This window comes from Dermacentor albipictus, chromosome 2, assembly GCF_038994185.2.
Source record: "Dermacentor albipictus isolate Rhodes 1998 colony chromosome 2, USDA_Dalb.pri_finalv2, whole genome shotgun sequence".
In the NCBI taxonomy this organism is placed as follows: Eukaryota; Metazoa; Arthropoda; class Arachnida; order Ixodida; family Ixodidae; genus Dermacentor; species Dermacentor albipictus.
Genome location: NC_091822.1, coordinates 153,976,208 through 153,991,059, shown reverse-complemented (window position 1 = coordinate 153,991,059; position 14,852 = coordinate 153,976,208). Strand labels below are relative to the sequence as shown.

The 14,852-nt window shown below is 43.9% G+C and overlaps 1 protein-coding gene across 2 annotated transcripts in view; it reads left to right on the top strand.

The window, feature by feature from the left end:
• The window catches only part of Snr1 (SWI/SNF related, matrix associated, actin dependent regulator of chromatin, subfamily b, member 1), a 32,733-nt gene extending 18,273 nt beyond the window's left edge, over positions 1-14,460 (top strand). For both annotated transcript variants that reach the window (XM_065448530.1, XM_065448531.1), the window contains exons 4-9: positions 1,567-1,704; positions 5,124-5,251; positions 6,215-6,381; positions 7,902-8,092; positions 9,314-9,445; positions 14,150-14,460. In XM_065448530.1, coding sequence (XP_065304602.1) covers positions 1,567-1,704; positions 5,124-5,251; positions 6,215-6,381; positions 7,902-8,092; positions 9,314-9,445; positions 14,150-14,189 — 796 coding nt within the window. In that variant the 3' untranslated portion in view covers positions 14,190-14,460. The remainder of the gene's footprint in view (positions 1-1,566; positions 1,705-5,123; positions 5,252-6,214; positions 6,382-7,901; positions 8,093-9,313; positions 9,446-14,149) is intronic.
• The last annotated feature ends 392 nt before the right edge of the window (positions 14,461-14,852 follow it).

The window sequence follows — 14,852 nt, the reverse complement described above, 5'->3', positions numbered from 1 at the left end:
GTATCAATCAACTAGCCCTAGAACTAGTTGTTTTGAGTTACCGTAGAACTTAATTGCTTATTCAATGCCTACCATATTCACAAAGAGCTGTGCAATGTGTGGACTACTTTGGTGCCTTTTAGTCGCTATTCGGCCACTCCTAATCTTCAATCTGGTGGCTTTTTGCAACTTTTTTTAGGTTCATGGGTACTTTTTTGTAAGTTTGTGTATGGAAACTGCAAGATTTACTGCAATGTCATTGACATGCAATCTGTGACAAAAGTTTTATTTCGTCTGTGCTAGTGTGTTTCGTCAGATTATCCTGCATGGCGTGTTTTGTTAAAGGCCAACTGCAACGAAATTTTGGTGCGTTTGAAAAATCCTAGCTTCAAATACTAGTGTAGGTTTATTGCAACCTTCGTACAACATTTTATGTTTGAAATGCAAATGGGTGCACCATGAAAGGTTGAAAAAAAATGGGCATTTTTTATGCGGAATTAAAAAAAGAAACACCGCCATATGCACTCACCGGAAATGCTACAGAACCCAGAATGTCAAGAACCAGCATGGCTCCTTGGCATGACATTTGAGATCAGGTGGTGCCCATGGCACACAGAAAATCTGATAGACTACATGCTAGGACTTGTGTCACATCATTTGTGTCACGTCATCTGCCAAGGTGTTTTGTAAAGGCTCCTAAAGGTACATTAAAGAGAACAATTATTTGAGCTGTAGTAGCAAGTTATCCTTTTGCAATACCAGTGAAGCCACTATTATTGTGAAAGAAGGCTTGGTAAACCAAGGAAAATGCAAGAGCAAACGCTTGCTGATGCCACCTTCAAGTACCTGCACCAGCTTTCCATGACATCATGGATTTCAAGTGCGTCTGCTGGAGCCTAGTTAACTTTTTATTGGTAAAGGTGGACTATATTGTCCTTCTAAAAGAGCCAAAGACTAAACTTAGTTTTTTACTGAGCCACAATGGCCATAAATATGATATAAATACTTCAGTAAAAATAAACTGCGTAATACAGACACAAGCAGGGAAACATATCCAACAGGATGGATGCCTGTACACGTACACATCCTGTACATGTCCTGTTCGTGTTTCTCCGTCCACGTCTGTGTTGCACCATTTATTTTTCCTGAAGTATGGCACATCAACTATCTAGAACCAAAATTCAGCTATATTTAAAAAAATACTTTCAAGTTCGAGAGGTCACACTGACGTAGTGGTGCTGTTGTTTCAGTAGGAAATTTTAAAAATTGAACTTTGATCTTCAGTTTATTCTCTGGTAATATAGTTCTTCAGAACTAACAAAGGTTTGTTTTTAAGTAACGCTTTATCCATCAAAACTGATTTAGTCTTTCTCTTTAGTGTCCCTTTAATAAGAAAATTAGACTACTACTATCCCTATGGCATAGCCAAAAAATTGCTTCAATAGTAAAGTACTGCACATTTATAAACAATTCAGCAAAAGTGAAATTTAATTGAAGCTGGCTTTTAAGTGGTAAAACGAAAGTGCTTTGGTGATCAAAGTGTATCACTGGCATCACGTCTGACATTCTTTCTCTGCTTTTTCTCAGGGAAACCAAATCCAAGCGTGGCTCCACATGGATGCCAACTCTGCCAAACAGTTCGCACCATCTGGATGCTGTTCCCTGCTCCACACCTGTCAATCGGAATAGGATAGCACATAAGAAGATACGCACATTTCCACTTTTGTACGTACAATTATTTTTACGTGCATGCATGCAGCTTGTCTTTATTAGTGGCAATCTCAAAGGAAGACGTCAACAGTTAATTGGAAAAAGCTATATGCAAATATGGGGACGAGCAAGTGTGTTATCTGTACGGACTGTTTTAAGGCATGAGCTGCGTTTTGAGACATGTTTAGTAACAGTAGTGTTAATGGTTAGTTTTTCTTAGTCAACAATGATGGCTCAGTGACGCTAATAGACAGTTATAGTATAGTGTACACAACTATAGCGTATGCTAAGCAGCACATGTTTGTTACAGATTTAGTTGCCCTGCGAGATCTTCGGATTGCAAAGGCCATATGCCGTCGTTGCGGCTATCTCCCAACTGCAGCAATAGGTGGTGCTGATATCTCGAATGTTTCTTTCACTGGCTTCAGCTCGTTCAATACGAGAAGCTATCTCGAAAACACCACAAGGTTATCCATAATACCCTGTCGTCGAAGCCGCCTGAGACTAAGCTGAAGTCATTTACACTGTCATTTGCTATGCACGAAGTGCATTTTGCAGCAGCAGCACCAAATTCAATTCGAAGCGGGCAGCCGGGACCGCTGCCATGTTTGACACAAACTACGGAAACCACCCAAAGACGCTAATGTTAAATCTGAGAAATAGGGTGCGTACGCTATACGCTATGGGTTGTTTAGCGTTCTGCACATGTGCAGTGACAACCCGCTATTTTATAGCGTATGCAATGGTATAGCGCACGCTAAACTAAAACTGTCTAAGATTGTATGTTGCTTCAAGAACTATAATATAGTGCAAATGGCTATAAACTCATCTGAGTGCTTGGCCTATTACTCATGAAATAGTAATTTCCAGTATTATTGCAGTGTCACACATAAGCACATGTACAACTGTTATCAAAAGTTTATACACCACAGGTGTCTAGAAGAAATTAAATTCCTTCATTCTTAAAGGGCCCTTCACCAGGTCCGGCCATTTTGAGCTGACATGTGCAGAGCATACATTGCATGATGATCGTGTCTGCAAAGTATTACATCGCTACACGCCGCGGAAAGATCTGAAATTTCAAACCGAACACCGCGTTTCCTTCTCGTGGCCGCCGCGCTCCATGTCGGAGGATGACGTACTCGAGTCCGCAGTGTGACGTCGTTCATGGTGACTCGTGACGTCGAGAATTGTTCGAGACATCTGTTATCTGTGTGATCTGTTGCTTGAATTAACGAATTGAAGTTTAGAGAAATAATGAAACACACAAAGGGAATGTCTGCATGTTTTTTGTTTTACTTTGCACCGAAGCAAAAGAGATTTACTTCCGCTTTTATGCGAAGCATACTAGCTGCACAACCCCGCTCTTCCTTGCTGCGCCGCGCGGCCGCGTAGCTACCATATGACGTCATAACAGCTGCAAAAGCGGAGGCTCAACTCGAGCGCTCGCTTGCGGCCGCGGCCGCCTAGCTACATAGCCGGGTCTCAGCTCGTGCGCTCGCCTGCAGTCGCACAGATGGTACTGCGGCCGAACTGCCGCTGCTCCCGTTAGGGCACTGACATCACAACAGCTGCAAGCCGGGCTCAACTCTTGCGCTCGCCTGCGGTCGCACAGCCGGTGCTGCGGCCTAACTCCCGTTCCTCTTGCGAACGCATGAGTTGTTTCTTCGTCTAGCCGAACCAAATATACCTAGCCAAGCAACAGCAATTCACCAGGCTAAACAGTGGTTCAACAACTAAAATAAAGGCTAGTATGCTTCGCATCCTGGGCTTAACCTTAGCTAAGCCACAGCCATTTTTTCTGCATGTTCCACAGTCGTGCGGTCACATGCATAGGTATTAAAACTATGCCATTTTCTACCATGCTCCAGCATGTGATCATGCTCTGCAATCAGCTTGTTCTGCCTCGGTATTCGTGTGGCACTGAATTATACCGCTAGTCATGTTTCTTTGTGCACAGCATGCAAAATTATGCGCTGCGCGAACGAGACAACAGCTCGCGTGCTTAGCTGTCAGTCTAAATGCGTAGCGCCAGGAAAAAGAAAAGAGAAAAAAATTAAGGCGGGGCCTGCGAAGTATGCGTCACGCGATCCTCAAGGTTTGATACGAGAGAACGCAGGGAAGGAATTTCGCTTGCCAAGGCTAGACGGGCCAAGTGGAGAGAGCGTCTTGCTTGGCACTGGAGCCCGCCTGCTGAAATCATGGGTTTGCGGCGCTCACATATTTCTATCTCAGCTATTAATGAGCCAATCTGAAAAATTTTTGTGGCAGAATGCTCCCTAGAAGACACGTAACAACTTCCAGTGTATAACCGAAATTTGCTATGGGGCCTGGCGAGGGGACCTTTAAGACACAGCTGAAAATTTACAGGAGCACCGTGGTGTTCGTGTGGTCAAGTTTTCACTGTAATAATCAACATTGGGGGGTTGCATGAGTGAACTGCAAAGGCATTCTGCTTCTGGAGCGCAGCTCTTAGGCGGCCGTTTCTGCGGCGAGCGTCGGCGTTATCCTACGGCGTAACCGAGCGAATGAGCACAGCGAAAGATGAAAGTGAACGCGGAGCGCAGTGGGGGAAAAAATACGCGAGGAAGAAAGCTGAGGGGAAAGTGCAGCGAAACCGTGAGGTAGAAAGTGGAGGAAGAGGGCGTGGCAAAAGGGTGAGAGGAAAAGCGCAGCATAGTGATGGTGGCTGGGAGGTCTGTCGGTGGCGGCTGCTGTGAATTGCGCTCATGCGTCACCCATGCGCTGGCTCTCGCAATCTTCAGATTAGCGAGGCAGTGGCACAGGCCACGCTTCACTCCATTTGCAACGTGCTTCGCGCGACAGATTGTTTGCGCCCACCAGTATATCGCGAAGTGAAAACACATATAGAGCAGCACTCAAATTTCGCATTAGGGAGTATCATAATCGTCTGTGAATATTTTCCCATGATTCTGTGGTTTGTAAGCTTTTCCTCACATGTGTACTGAGGTTTGCAACTAATGTAAGCAGGATAAGATGTTCTGGGGTTATATTCTCTTTAATAAGTTCCAGTTGTGTCACCTTGCTTGATTTGATGTTCGTCACTTTGAGAGCACATTGATTGGCTAAACTGTGAAAGAGGGAGTCCCGAAAAAAATTTTCTGCTCAGCATTGTCTTCGAACACCAACAACATAAAAGACAACTACTTAATCGTGTCAAGTGTCCATCTTTGATGGCGGTGGTTTATCATGTTGCTTTATGCAATAGGCATAGTACAAGATTTATAAGTTGTGCATTAAGTATATGAGGGCGCCTGATTAGAAAGGAAGTGTTGCTTTGATGAAACGCGCATAGGTAGTTTGTTATACATTTGGTACAGAGTTGCAAACCCGGTGAATTATTTGAATTGCTGCCAAAATATTTGTTGACATATTGTTTAGTTAATGATATTTGTATGGATGGATGTGTTTAGATATGATGACTTGGACCCAGCAACGCTGCATGAGAATTCAGCTCAGCCTGAGGTGCTTGTCCCCATACGGCTTGACATGGAAATAGAGGGCCACAAGCTCCGTGACACATTCACATGGAACAAGAATGGTGGGTTAATGTCACTCCATGACTTGATTGTTTGCTAGGTGTTACGGAACCAGAGTCTGACCTGTCGCCGAGCTTTGCATGCTGCAAGCACATGTTGAACAGCATAATGTTATCGTCATTAATTTCTGCGAGAACATTACATTTTAGGAACAGCACTCAGTTCAAGTAAAATGAATTGGCAACCAATTCACAGTTGTGTTTGAATACACAAATAGTTTACACATTTGATGGAATTTAGTGCCCACAAATTACTGTTGATCGTGACATTGGCCACCAGAAATCAAAAATATGCTCTTAAATAAAAGGCAGTAGTCAGTAAGAATAATTTAATCCTTTACTATCGAAAAACATAAGAACTTTTTTTGTATACGTGTCTAAGTGCTTCGTTCCTCAAGCCGAAGTTTCACTTGTACTGCCAGCTTGTATCAACGTTGCCATCGGAGAATCCTACTCATTCACATGCACTTTGCTTTGCTTTTGTCAAATTTCTTCAAGCAGCCTTTGTCTGAAGAAGGTTCTCTTGGGAGCTTGGCTGGACTCTTGTTGTCAGTGTGATAGCCTAAAGGCTACCATCAAATTCTTGCTATAGAGTGGTCTAGATTTGAGAATTTGAGAGCCTCTGGTGATTACGATCATTCAGATCACTTTTGTGTACTTTGAGGAAAACTTCCTGCTGATGTCTTACACATCAAAATTTTTATTTAATTTGAAATATAAGCCATAGTTAGTATTTTTAGTCGAAAATGTTGTAAAATGTGGCTGAAGTAAAAAATATAGGAAATTTCATGCACTTTTCCAGGAAGGAACAACATGGGAATAAATACTGCCAAGTATCAGGCTATGTTGCAGCTCTTTTTCTTAAGCAGGTGCATTTGCCTTACTGCAGAATCGCAGCTCATTTTGTAGTTATCTTGCAAATGTAATATGTTTTGTTCTAACAAAGCTTTGCGGCATCTTTTACAGAGACACAGATTACACCGGAGCAGTTTGCCGAAATCCTGTGCGATGACTTGGACCTTCCTCCGCTCTCTTTTGTGCCAGCCATATCTCAGTCGATTCGCCAACAAATTGACGCCTTTCCAACTGACAACCTGCTTGATGACCAGACTGACCAGCGGGTCATCATCAAGGCAAGTTGCGAGTCTTGGACCTCTCCCCTGAGCTTACATCTCGAAAATCTGGTTGGGGCTTTGTTTGTTAGAATAAAAAGCCTGTTCTTATGCCACTCAAAGTGGCATAAGTATTCATTTCTAAATTTGTTTATCACTGCGTGTAAGCCACTGGTAATCCAAAGAAGAGAAAACTCTAGAGGCACGGTACATGCATCCAAATGGGCGTATAGGATGACAAGCCATTTCTCCCATTTTTTCGTTGTGAAAACCCTCGTCTTTCTTTTGGTTCACTACTAGTACGTGTAAATGCCTCGTATTAGCATTTGGGTGCACAGTTCAGAATCAGTGGCTTGGTTTCAGTTATTACGTGCTTACCAGGAGACACGATCAGTCACTGTGGGCAGTGCGTTCATAGGGAAATGTGAATGTTCAGTTGTGAAAGGAACATTATTGCAGTGCAACTTCTACAGCAGTAGGTATTGCAGGTGTATCCATAGTATTTTCCTGCTAAGTATCATCATCATGTCATTAACAGTAAAGTACGTAAAATGTATAAAGTCGCAATAAGAAGACACTTCATTTGGTTTGGCCCTGGGACTTTTCCTTCTAAAAAAAATTAAACTCCGACCAGTCTCCTGGATGTCGATAATGTCCGAGTGCCAAGAGTGGGCAGTGGCTTACAACCAAGCTGTGTGCTAAGGTGCACGAGACAGCAGAAATGGAACACTCATGGTGAAGGAGTTAATTGAAGCCAGTGATGCAAAATTACACTCGGGATGAGGAAGCGAAGGAATCATATCCTGTAGTTATTCCAAACACATTTTTATTGCCTCTCTGTTAAAGCTGTTAACAGATGTGCTGATCATCCTTCTTGGCATAACAGTGCACATATACTGTATAGACTCTTGTAAGGGCTACGCCTTTTTTTTCCCCACAATTTTGGCGAGCTGCGGCTCTTACACGCGACTGAACCTTTTGGTCAAAATGGTGTTGGTGCAGTCTTCCTTGTGCACACCCCAGATCCCTGGATGTACTATTGCATCAGAGGTCAACGTGCAGCTTTCGCCATCTAGTAGCGGCATGCGAAAGTATGCAGCGTGCGAAAATTCTCCAATGCGTACATGTGGCATCGGTGCACCAAATGCGGTTGCTTCTTCATTAGAAATCTTTTTTCCAAATTTTGAGCTGCCAAGTTGGGAGTGCGGCCCTTACACAAGTCTATACAGTATATTGTTGTCACTGTTTTGTGCCATTGGTGAAACTTCTATGCTAGATCTGAAAATTCACCAACTCTCCCAGTCTTGTGAGCAAACATTAAATGATAAAAATGTTTGCACCATCATTACATATGTGGTAAACGAAATGAAGAGGTCAAAGTCGAGGAAAGCAAAGTGCCACTTGTCGGAGCAAGTACCGCGTTGTTTTACAACGCAGTACTGTGCTTTAAAATGCTCCCCACACCGCAGTGCATCAGTGTGGGGACTTCAGAAAACACTTGAGACCGTGCTCGTACAGCAGGCTGTTGTCCTCTCATGCAGCTCAACATTCACGTGGGCAACATCTCCCTCGTTGACCAGTTTGAATGGGACATGTCCGAGAAAGAGAACAGCCCGGAGCAGTTTGCACTCAAGCTTTGCTCAGAGCTGGGCCTGGGTGGGGAGTTCGTCACCGCCATTGCCTACAGCATCCGTGGTCAACTCTCATGGCACCAGCGAACATACGCCTTCAGGTAGGGTGACAAAAGCAATTTTCTTTGATGCAGAAGTTTTTATAATAAACAAATCGCCTTATTTGAAGATCCCTCACATATTTTTATTTGCTAACACTGACAGCATTTCGAGCTGACCATTTTCAAGCACTCTAAAATTATGCAGCGCATTTGAGTTGCTTAAGAAAGTGCTGCAAACATATTTGATTTGTCTTTTAGAATCACCTTTTACTGAGAGAGAGTACTGCGAAGCACTTACAGTTACAGGTGGGAGCACGTACAGGTGGGAACATGCAGAATTTTTAAAATATCAGTTGTGAAACATAGCTGAGCTCAAGCAGCAACAGTAAGGCAGTTCATTCACACCTTTGACCCTGTGCTGTCGTCCAATGTTGCGTTTTTGTTTGTCTGGCCTTGTTTTGTTTGACCATAAGTTACAATGTCAAGGTGAAGATGGACAATGTGACTGGGAGTGCTACCCATTGTGTCCAACCAGGATTCTTTATCCCTGCTCACAACAATGGCATTGCTGTACTTGAATCTCGTTAGAAGTTTCCTCCATGCATCGTTCTGAATTATTGCTTGCAGATGTTGTCTGGCGTTGCTCTGGTGTGCCAGGCAGCGGCCGATGAAGTTGGATATGTTGCACCAGCGATAATTGTGCTAAAAAATCTGCCCCACGTACTGTTTGGCGAGCTGAGCGGAGTAGGAAAGGGTGTGGCAATCGGCTATTACCACAGTGCATCCACACAAGCACATGCCGAGCAAGCGCATTGTCATTTGGTGAAGGCACATACTGAGCACACATTCTCGCATGCACATGAACTGTATACCGGCATGCAAAGCTAGTGCATGGTGCATTATGGTCAAGCGGCTATGGCATGAGTTAGGCCACATTCTCTTTCCTCACCGACGGTGTCAAAGCATGCCAAATGCCATTGGCCGCGATAGCAGCATCAAGACGCTAGACTGTAGAGCATACATTTTTCAACCTGCCACTCGTGCAGATTACACGAGACTACATCCGTGCCTCAAATGTTGACGCATATTTAACTGGGATGGAATTGAGATGGCTGCTGGATCTTTCAGCCTGGAATTGTAGGAAAGGAGCTACCAGATGAATATACCAATATGAAGTTGTCGGAACATAGATGCCACAAAGAAACTAGGTTTCCGCACGTTCATTGCAAACTGAAGAAAGCTTTTCAAACGTATGCCTCTATTTCTTTTTCTGTGATCCAGCGAGGCACCACTGCCGACTGTTGAGCTTCCATTCCGTACTCAGACTGAGGCCGACCAGTGGTGCCCATTCCTGGAGACTCTTACAGATGCAGAAATGGAAAAGAAGATTCGGGACCAGGACAGGAATACTCGGTAAGCATTGCCGACACAGCCTACACTTCCCCACCGTGCAAATGAATTACCTGTTCTTGTTGAGAACATTCTTCCAGTTTCGCTAAAAGCGCTACCTTGCATAGCTTGTGTCCTGTCCAATTCCTGCATCCTTATCTGACTACACTGGCATGTTGTTTACCTCGTGCCTTAATCACCATAAATGGCAACTGAGCTACGAAATATGCCAACAAGCTCGAGCAAGTGAATGATTGAGTGAGCTCAAATGCAATCACTTCTGCGCTAATGTTCACATTTTTGATAAGGCACTAGGAAACAAGAAAAGCTTGCACGTCACTAAATGTTTCCTCTCTAGCCATCCGTAGGCTCAATTGAACCAACTATGAGGTATTGAGTGATCAAATTTCTAGGCTTGTGCAAACATTCAATCAAATATTATGCTATTTGATATTTGCTTAGGCGTGAATTTTAGTATTCAAAGTTTTTGAAACAAATGAGTATACTAGTACATATTTTTCACATATAAGCGGCACCTCAAATTACAACATCGCGGGGAAAGAAAATGTCCACGCGTGACTCCATATGATGTCCAAATCTTTGTAAAAGCAGTCGCCATTCACAGTTGCACGAATTATTTATGTCGTATCTTCCGCTAGTGGCTTTGTTCTGCACCACCACAGTGATGCTGATGGAGCAGACCTTTACCCTAAAGGAGGTTTTGCGGCAGCGTAGGCCGCACTGCCGTGACACCACACCTCCAAGGGAAATCAGCGGTGCTGTGAAGTTACACAAGTCGAAATTCGCATAAAATTGGCACTCCAATTTTACTGCTGAATGCAAAAAAAAAAGTGTTGTACATGCAACAATATTGTAAATTTAAAAAAAGATGCGTAAATGACAACTTCGCTTTTAGTGAGCAATTGCATTGCATAGCTCATAGCCAAGCCAAGGCAAAGACGAATTCATTTACATTTGCCTACTGATTTCTACATCTGCTGGATTATTATTTGCAGAGGCCATACGGCTTTCCTGAGCCCCGTACAGCTGCTCTGAATAGATTTGTGTCTATGCGGCACTAAACTATATTTTAGTGGTCAACACCAGACTAAACAGCATTGGTTAGGCCTAAGAGCCAAGGCTGACAGCAAACCATCGCCATCACAGAAAGTGTGCTCATCAGTGATGAGGCTCCAGATCATTGGCACTTGCCTACCATGTTCATCTGTGTGCTTTCAGAACGGAACGGGTTAAAGGGGCCCTGAACCACATTTTATTGAAGTGGGGAAAGGCATTTGAAGTGAAGATAGGCTATTTGAAAAATACTTTGCTGTAAAAAGTACTTCGATGCATTCAGCAGAATTATTGGTACTCAAACACGGCCTCCTCTGTGCTCCCGTTCCTTCTTCAGTGCCTTGCACTGCAAAGGCTACGGCGCAGTGGGGCTTGCCTACAACACCCTGCCTTCTAATTGTCACCATGGCACGCAGTTCAAATTTAATTTTGGATGTTGACCTAGACGCCATGACTTCCACCTTTAGTGCCTATGATGCGGCTGTCCTGAGTGAACCGCAGTGCGTTTAGCCAGTGGACTAATGGCTACACCCCACGGCAGCCGTGGTATCTACACCATGTAGCCAATCGTAGCTTGATGTTGGCTATCGGCCAATAGCAGCTGTCTAAGGGAATGACGAAATGAAGCATCCGGTGATCAAATAAAGCGTCCAGAAGAGAGCGAGGAGAAGGCCTTCTGTTAAAAAGAGAGCGTTTGAGAGAAAGATGACTTGACGATCGGCTTGCGAGCTCCGCGCACCGCATACGACAGCAAAACTTGGCTGAGATGTTCACAGCAGCATATGCTATCCACGGACTATGTTATTTCACCAAGCCTGAGGGGTTGCTCACGGCCCTTTTAAGCTCTGGGCCAGCAAGTGGTTCGACCATGCAGACTTATACCCCTGTCAAGCGGGCAAGTTAAGTGCACTTACGGCGAGTGCACTCGGTTTTTAAGTGCACTTTCCCAAATCTTAACGTCGCAGCGGAGTGTACTCTCAGATGAGTGCACTCAAGTCGGAGTACGTTCACGGAACACGCTTTGCTGACCGAGTGCGTAGCCTCACCGCCAACGGTTTGAAGGCGTGCCTGGCTTCGCCACCAACGCTTTCAACGACGCAAAATGTAATGCATAGAAAAAGGACACAAAAGTTCATTTCAGTTATTGAGCAGCTTTTAACAATATAATTTGTGTTTAGCGAGAAGCGAAACAGCACAATGAAGAAACGAATTTATCATGTACGCAACTAACGGCGCCAGAATGATGCGGCACTGCGGCGCCGCCATGTTCATTCAGTTCGTGTTTACCGTATTTACTCGCATAATGATCGCACTCGCGTAATGATCGCACCCCTAAAATTTGTCGTCAAAATTCGATTTTTTTTATTTCCCGCGTAATGATCGCACCGCGAACTTGCCGCAGCGATATGTCGTGTGCTAAGTCTAGCGAATAATGATCGCGCTTACCACCTGTCGAATGCTACGCGAACGACTCTTCAAGACAAGCCAAGCGGCCTGCACGCACTAAACATTCTTAAGTAGATGCCTCATTTCATTACTCTCATCACTTTCCGCACTTCCATGACAAAATGAGGTACAACCAAACGTGCCTTTATTATGGGTTGGCTTTATAATGGCTGATGTCAACAAAAACAATAAAGGCGCACTTCGATTCTTTTTATCTGCTTTTGCACTCGTGAGCACGCAACAAATCGCGCGCGGCAATGATAGTAGCCACGTTTACTCTGATACGTTAAAAGTGTACCCTATTCATACGCCGACGCTTGTAACACAGCTAAGATATTCGCCCACCCTTAGCGGAAAGTAGTGAAGACAGATGCCGCAGTTTCCGCAGCATGCCCGTCATGTGTTTCTGTCACTGGCAGCTAAGCGCGCCCACCTATTTCTGTCCCCTCAAAGTGGACATGGCTACGTTATTGCCGCAAACTTGCCGATATTAACGATATTATTCATCACTAATACGGAAGAAACTGTTTCAATGCACGTAATGTACTCACGAGAAGAAAAACAAAATCGCGTTCGGCGCGTTCGGCTCGCTCCGCTAGCCGCCATTTTTGTTTTGGTGTCCCGCACCCGCAATCTCGCATCCCGCAGCAAACGCGGACGAAAAAAAAAATTTTTTTTTTCCCGGGAAATTTAACCCGCGTAATGATCGCACCCCTGAATTTGCTTCAATTTTTCTGACAAAAAAAGTGCGATCATTATGCGAGTAAATACGGTATTTTGGTGTGAAACCGTGCTGACCACGCCGGTCGTGCTTTGAGCCGTGTGCGTGGCAATTTGCAGTGTAGCTAAATATCGAACTCGCCGTCTTTGCTCATATATACTCGCTCATATTCTGTTCTAGCAGCATCATGAGCAGGATCAACTGCCGCCTCGCCGCGATGTTGTTTTGGATTGGCTAGGCATTCGGCTTGGCCAGCATTGACTTGCAACACACTTATTATAAAAGCATCTTCATTCTTTGTTGAGACAAATAGATGAAGTTTGTTTTTATATATAAGTGTACTTAAAACAATCGCTATTTAGCAGCTTTCTCTTGTTAATTTATATCTTTAAAAATGCGGTCTTAGTATGTCGTCATTTTTTTTTTTTTTTACTGCGAGTGCACATTGTTTTTCCGTTAAGAAGCGCGTTGCCTAAAGTGTGACTCAAAGTCCCAAAGTGCACTCCCCGTAAGTGCACTTAACTTGCCCGCTTGACAGGGGTATTACTTACGTTCATCTTCCTCTTTCATCACAGCTCCTTCATCACAGCAACGGCAGTGTGTATGGAGGTGCTTTAGTTAAAGCCTCCGCCTATCCATCAAAACGCATCCACCTATCCATTGTTACACGAATACCAGGCGCTCTTCGCACTGCAACAGAATGTTCGCAACACACGCTGCTTCACTAGCTCTCTCTTGGGATTGACTGCTAGGTAGCTGGCGGGGAGTGGCTTCACACGCTAGCTACAAGACAACCGGAAGTAGACAACACGACGTTCCATTATGACGCAGAGCCAGTGAAGGCGGTGCTTAGCCCCGATCACTCGGCGAACAAATTGAAGAGGAAATGCATGGCTATGGAGAAGGGTAACTTGTAATCGTCCGTAGCTCTCTTAATATAAAACGCTTCACACAAATTGTGATGCGAATTATTTACTGTAGCTGTATACTACGCGTCTACAAAATTTGTCCGAACCATTTCAGGGACCCTTTAACCAATATGAAATTTTAAACAGACTGAAGCATAACAGTAAGCAAGAGCCTGTAGACTAATTTTCTGTGCTGCTGGTGTCGTTAGAAATGTTGAACTTGCAGTTTTGCACTAAAATTTACGAGTAACGGAACCTTTAAAATAAGCGAACCCCAGAGATGAATCTGTTTCCTTTTTTGTAAGCACCAACTTTAGTAGATTTCTCAACATCTGGCTCTTATGTCAAAGTCTTATGCAAATCCTGTAACTATTCGAAACATTCGCTTCGAACCAGAAAATTGGTGCTTCCACAAGCTTACAAATTTCATTTGCCATGCTTTCATGCACCAATGACCTGTCTGTAGATATGGCGCTACTGCACATAACTGGAAAGAGTATTTCAAATGAGGAGGCATGCAATGCAGAGCAAGTATAACAGCTATATCACATCCCCCCCTTCTGCTTTTTCTCATTTCAGGCGCATGAGAAGACTTGCCAACACTGCACCAACTTGGTAATATGGACCAGTGCATCAAGGAGGCCATCATCATCACACACCGAATCTAATAACCCATTGCGTACCATCAGTCCAGGCATTTTTCTCAAGATCGTGATTTCTGTATATATGCTAGAAAAAAAAAAACAGCATGCAATATAAATTTAATAAGTGAAAAAACATTGCATGTGAACCTATGTTGCCTGTTTGTGTAGTAATGAATTGTCATACTTTCGGTGCCGAGTTCCATGATCAGTTGTGAAGTGAACGAAATAAAAATGCTGCCATTATGACATTCGTAGTGTTCAAGGCGAGTTATGGCATGTGGCGATATCCTGGAATGGCAACTTTCACATGTCCAGTGTGACGCCTCACTGTAGATGGTGTCTTTGCAAAGTTTCTGTTAAACGTCCTGCAAATGCCCCAAGCAGCAGGGTGTGCCATATTGTAACTGAATTGAATACTGGTAAACGAAAAATACTGCAAGAACTCCAGCAGAAATGTTATTACTACAGAAATTACTGGAAGATTTCCTGTTCTGAAGATTTTGTAGATCAATTTTAAATGCAGTGGCACTTTTGTTTTCAGCGAGGCTTGTCAGTGACCACCATGCTAGCAGCACACTACAAGGCTATTAATTTTGGCCAACATTCTAATACTTCGGTGGAGGTAGGCTACCTACACT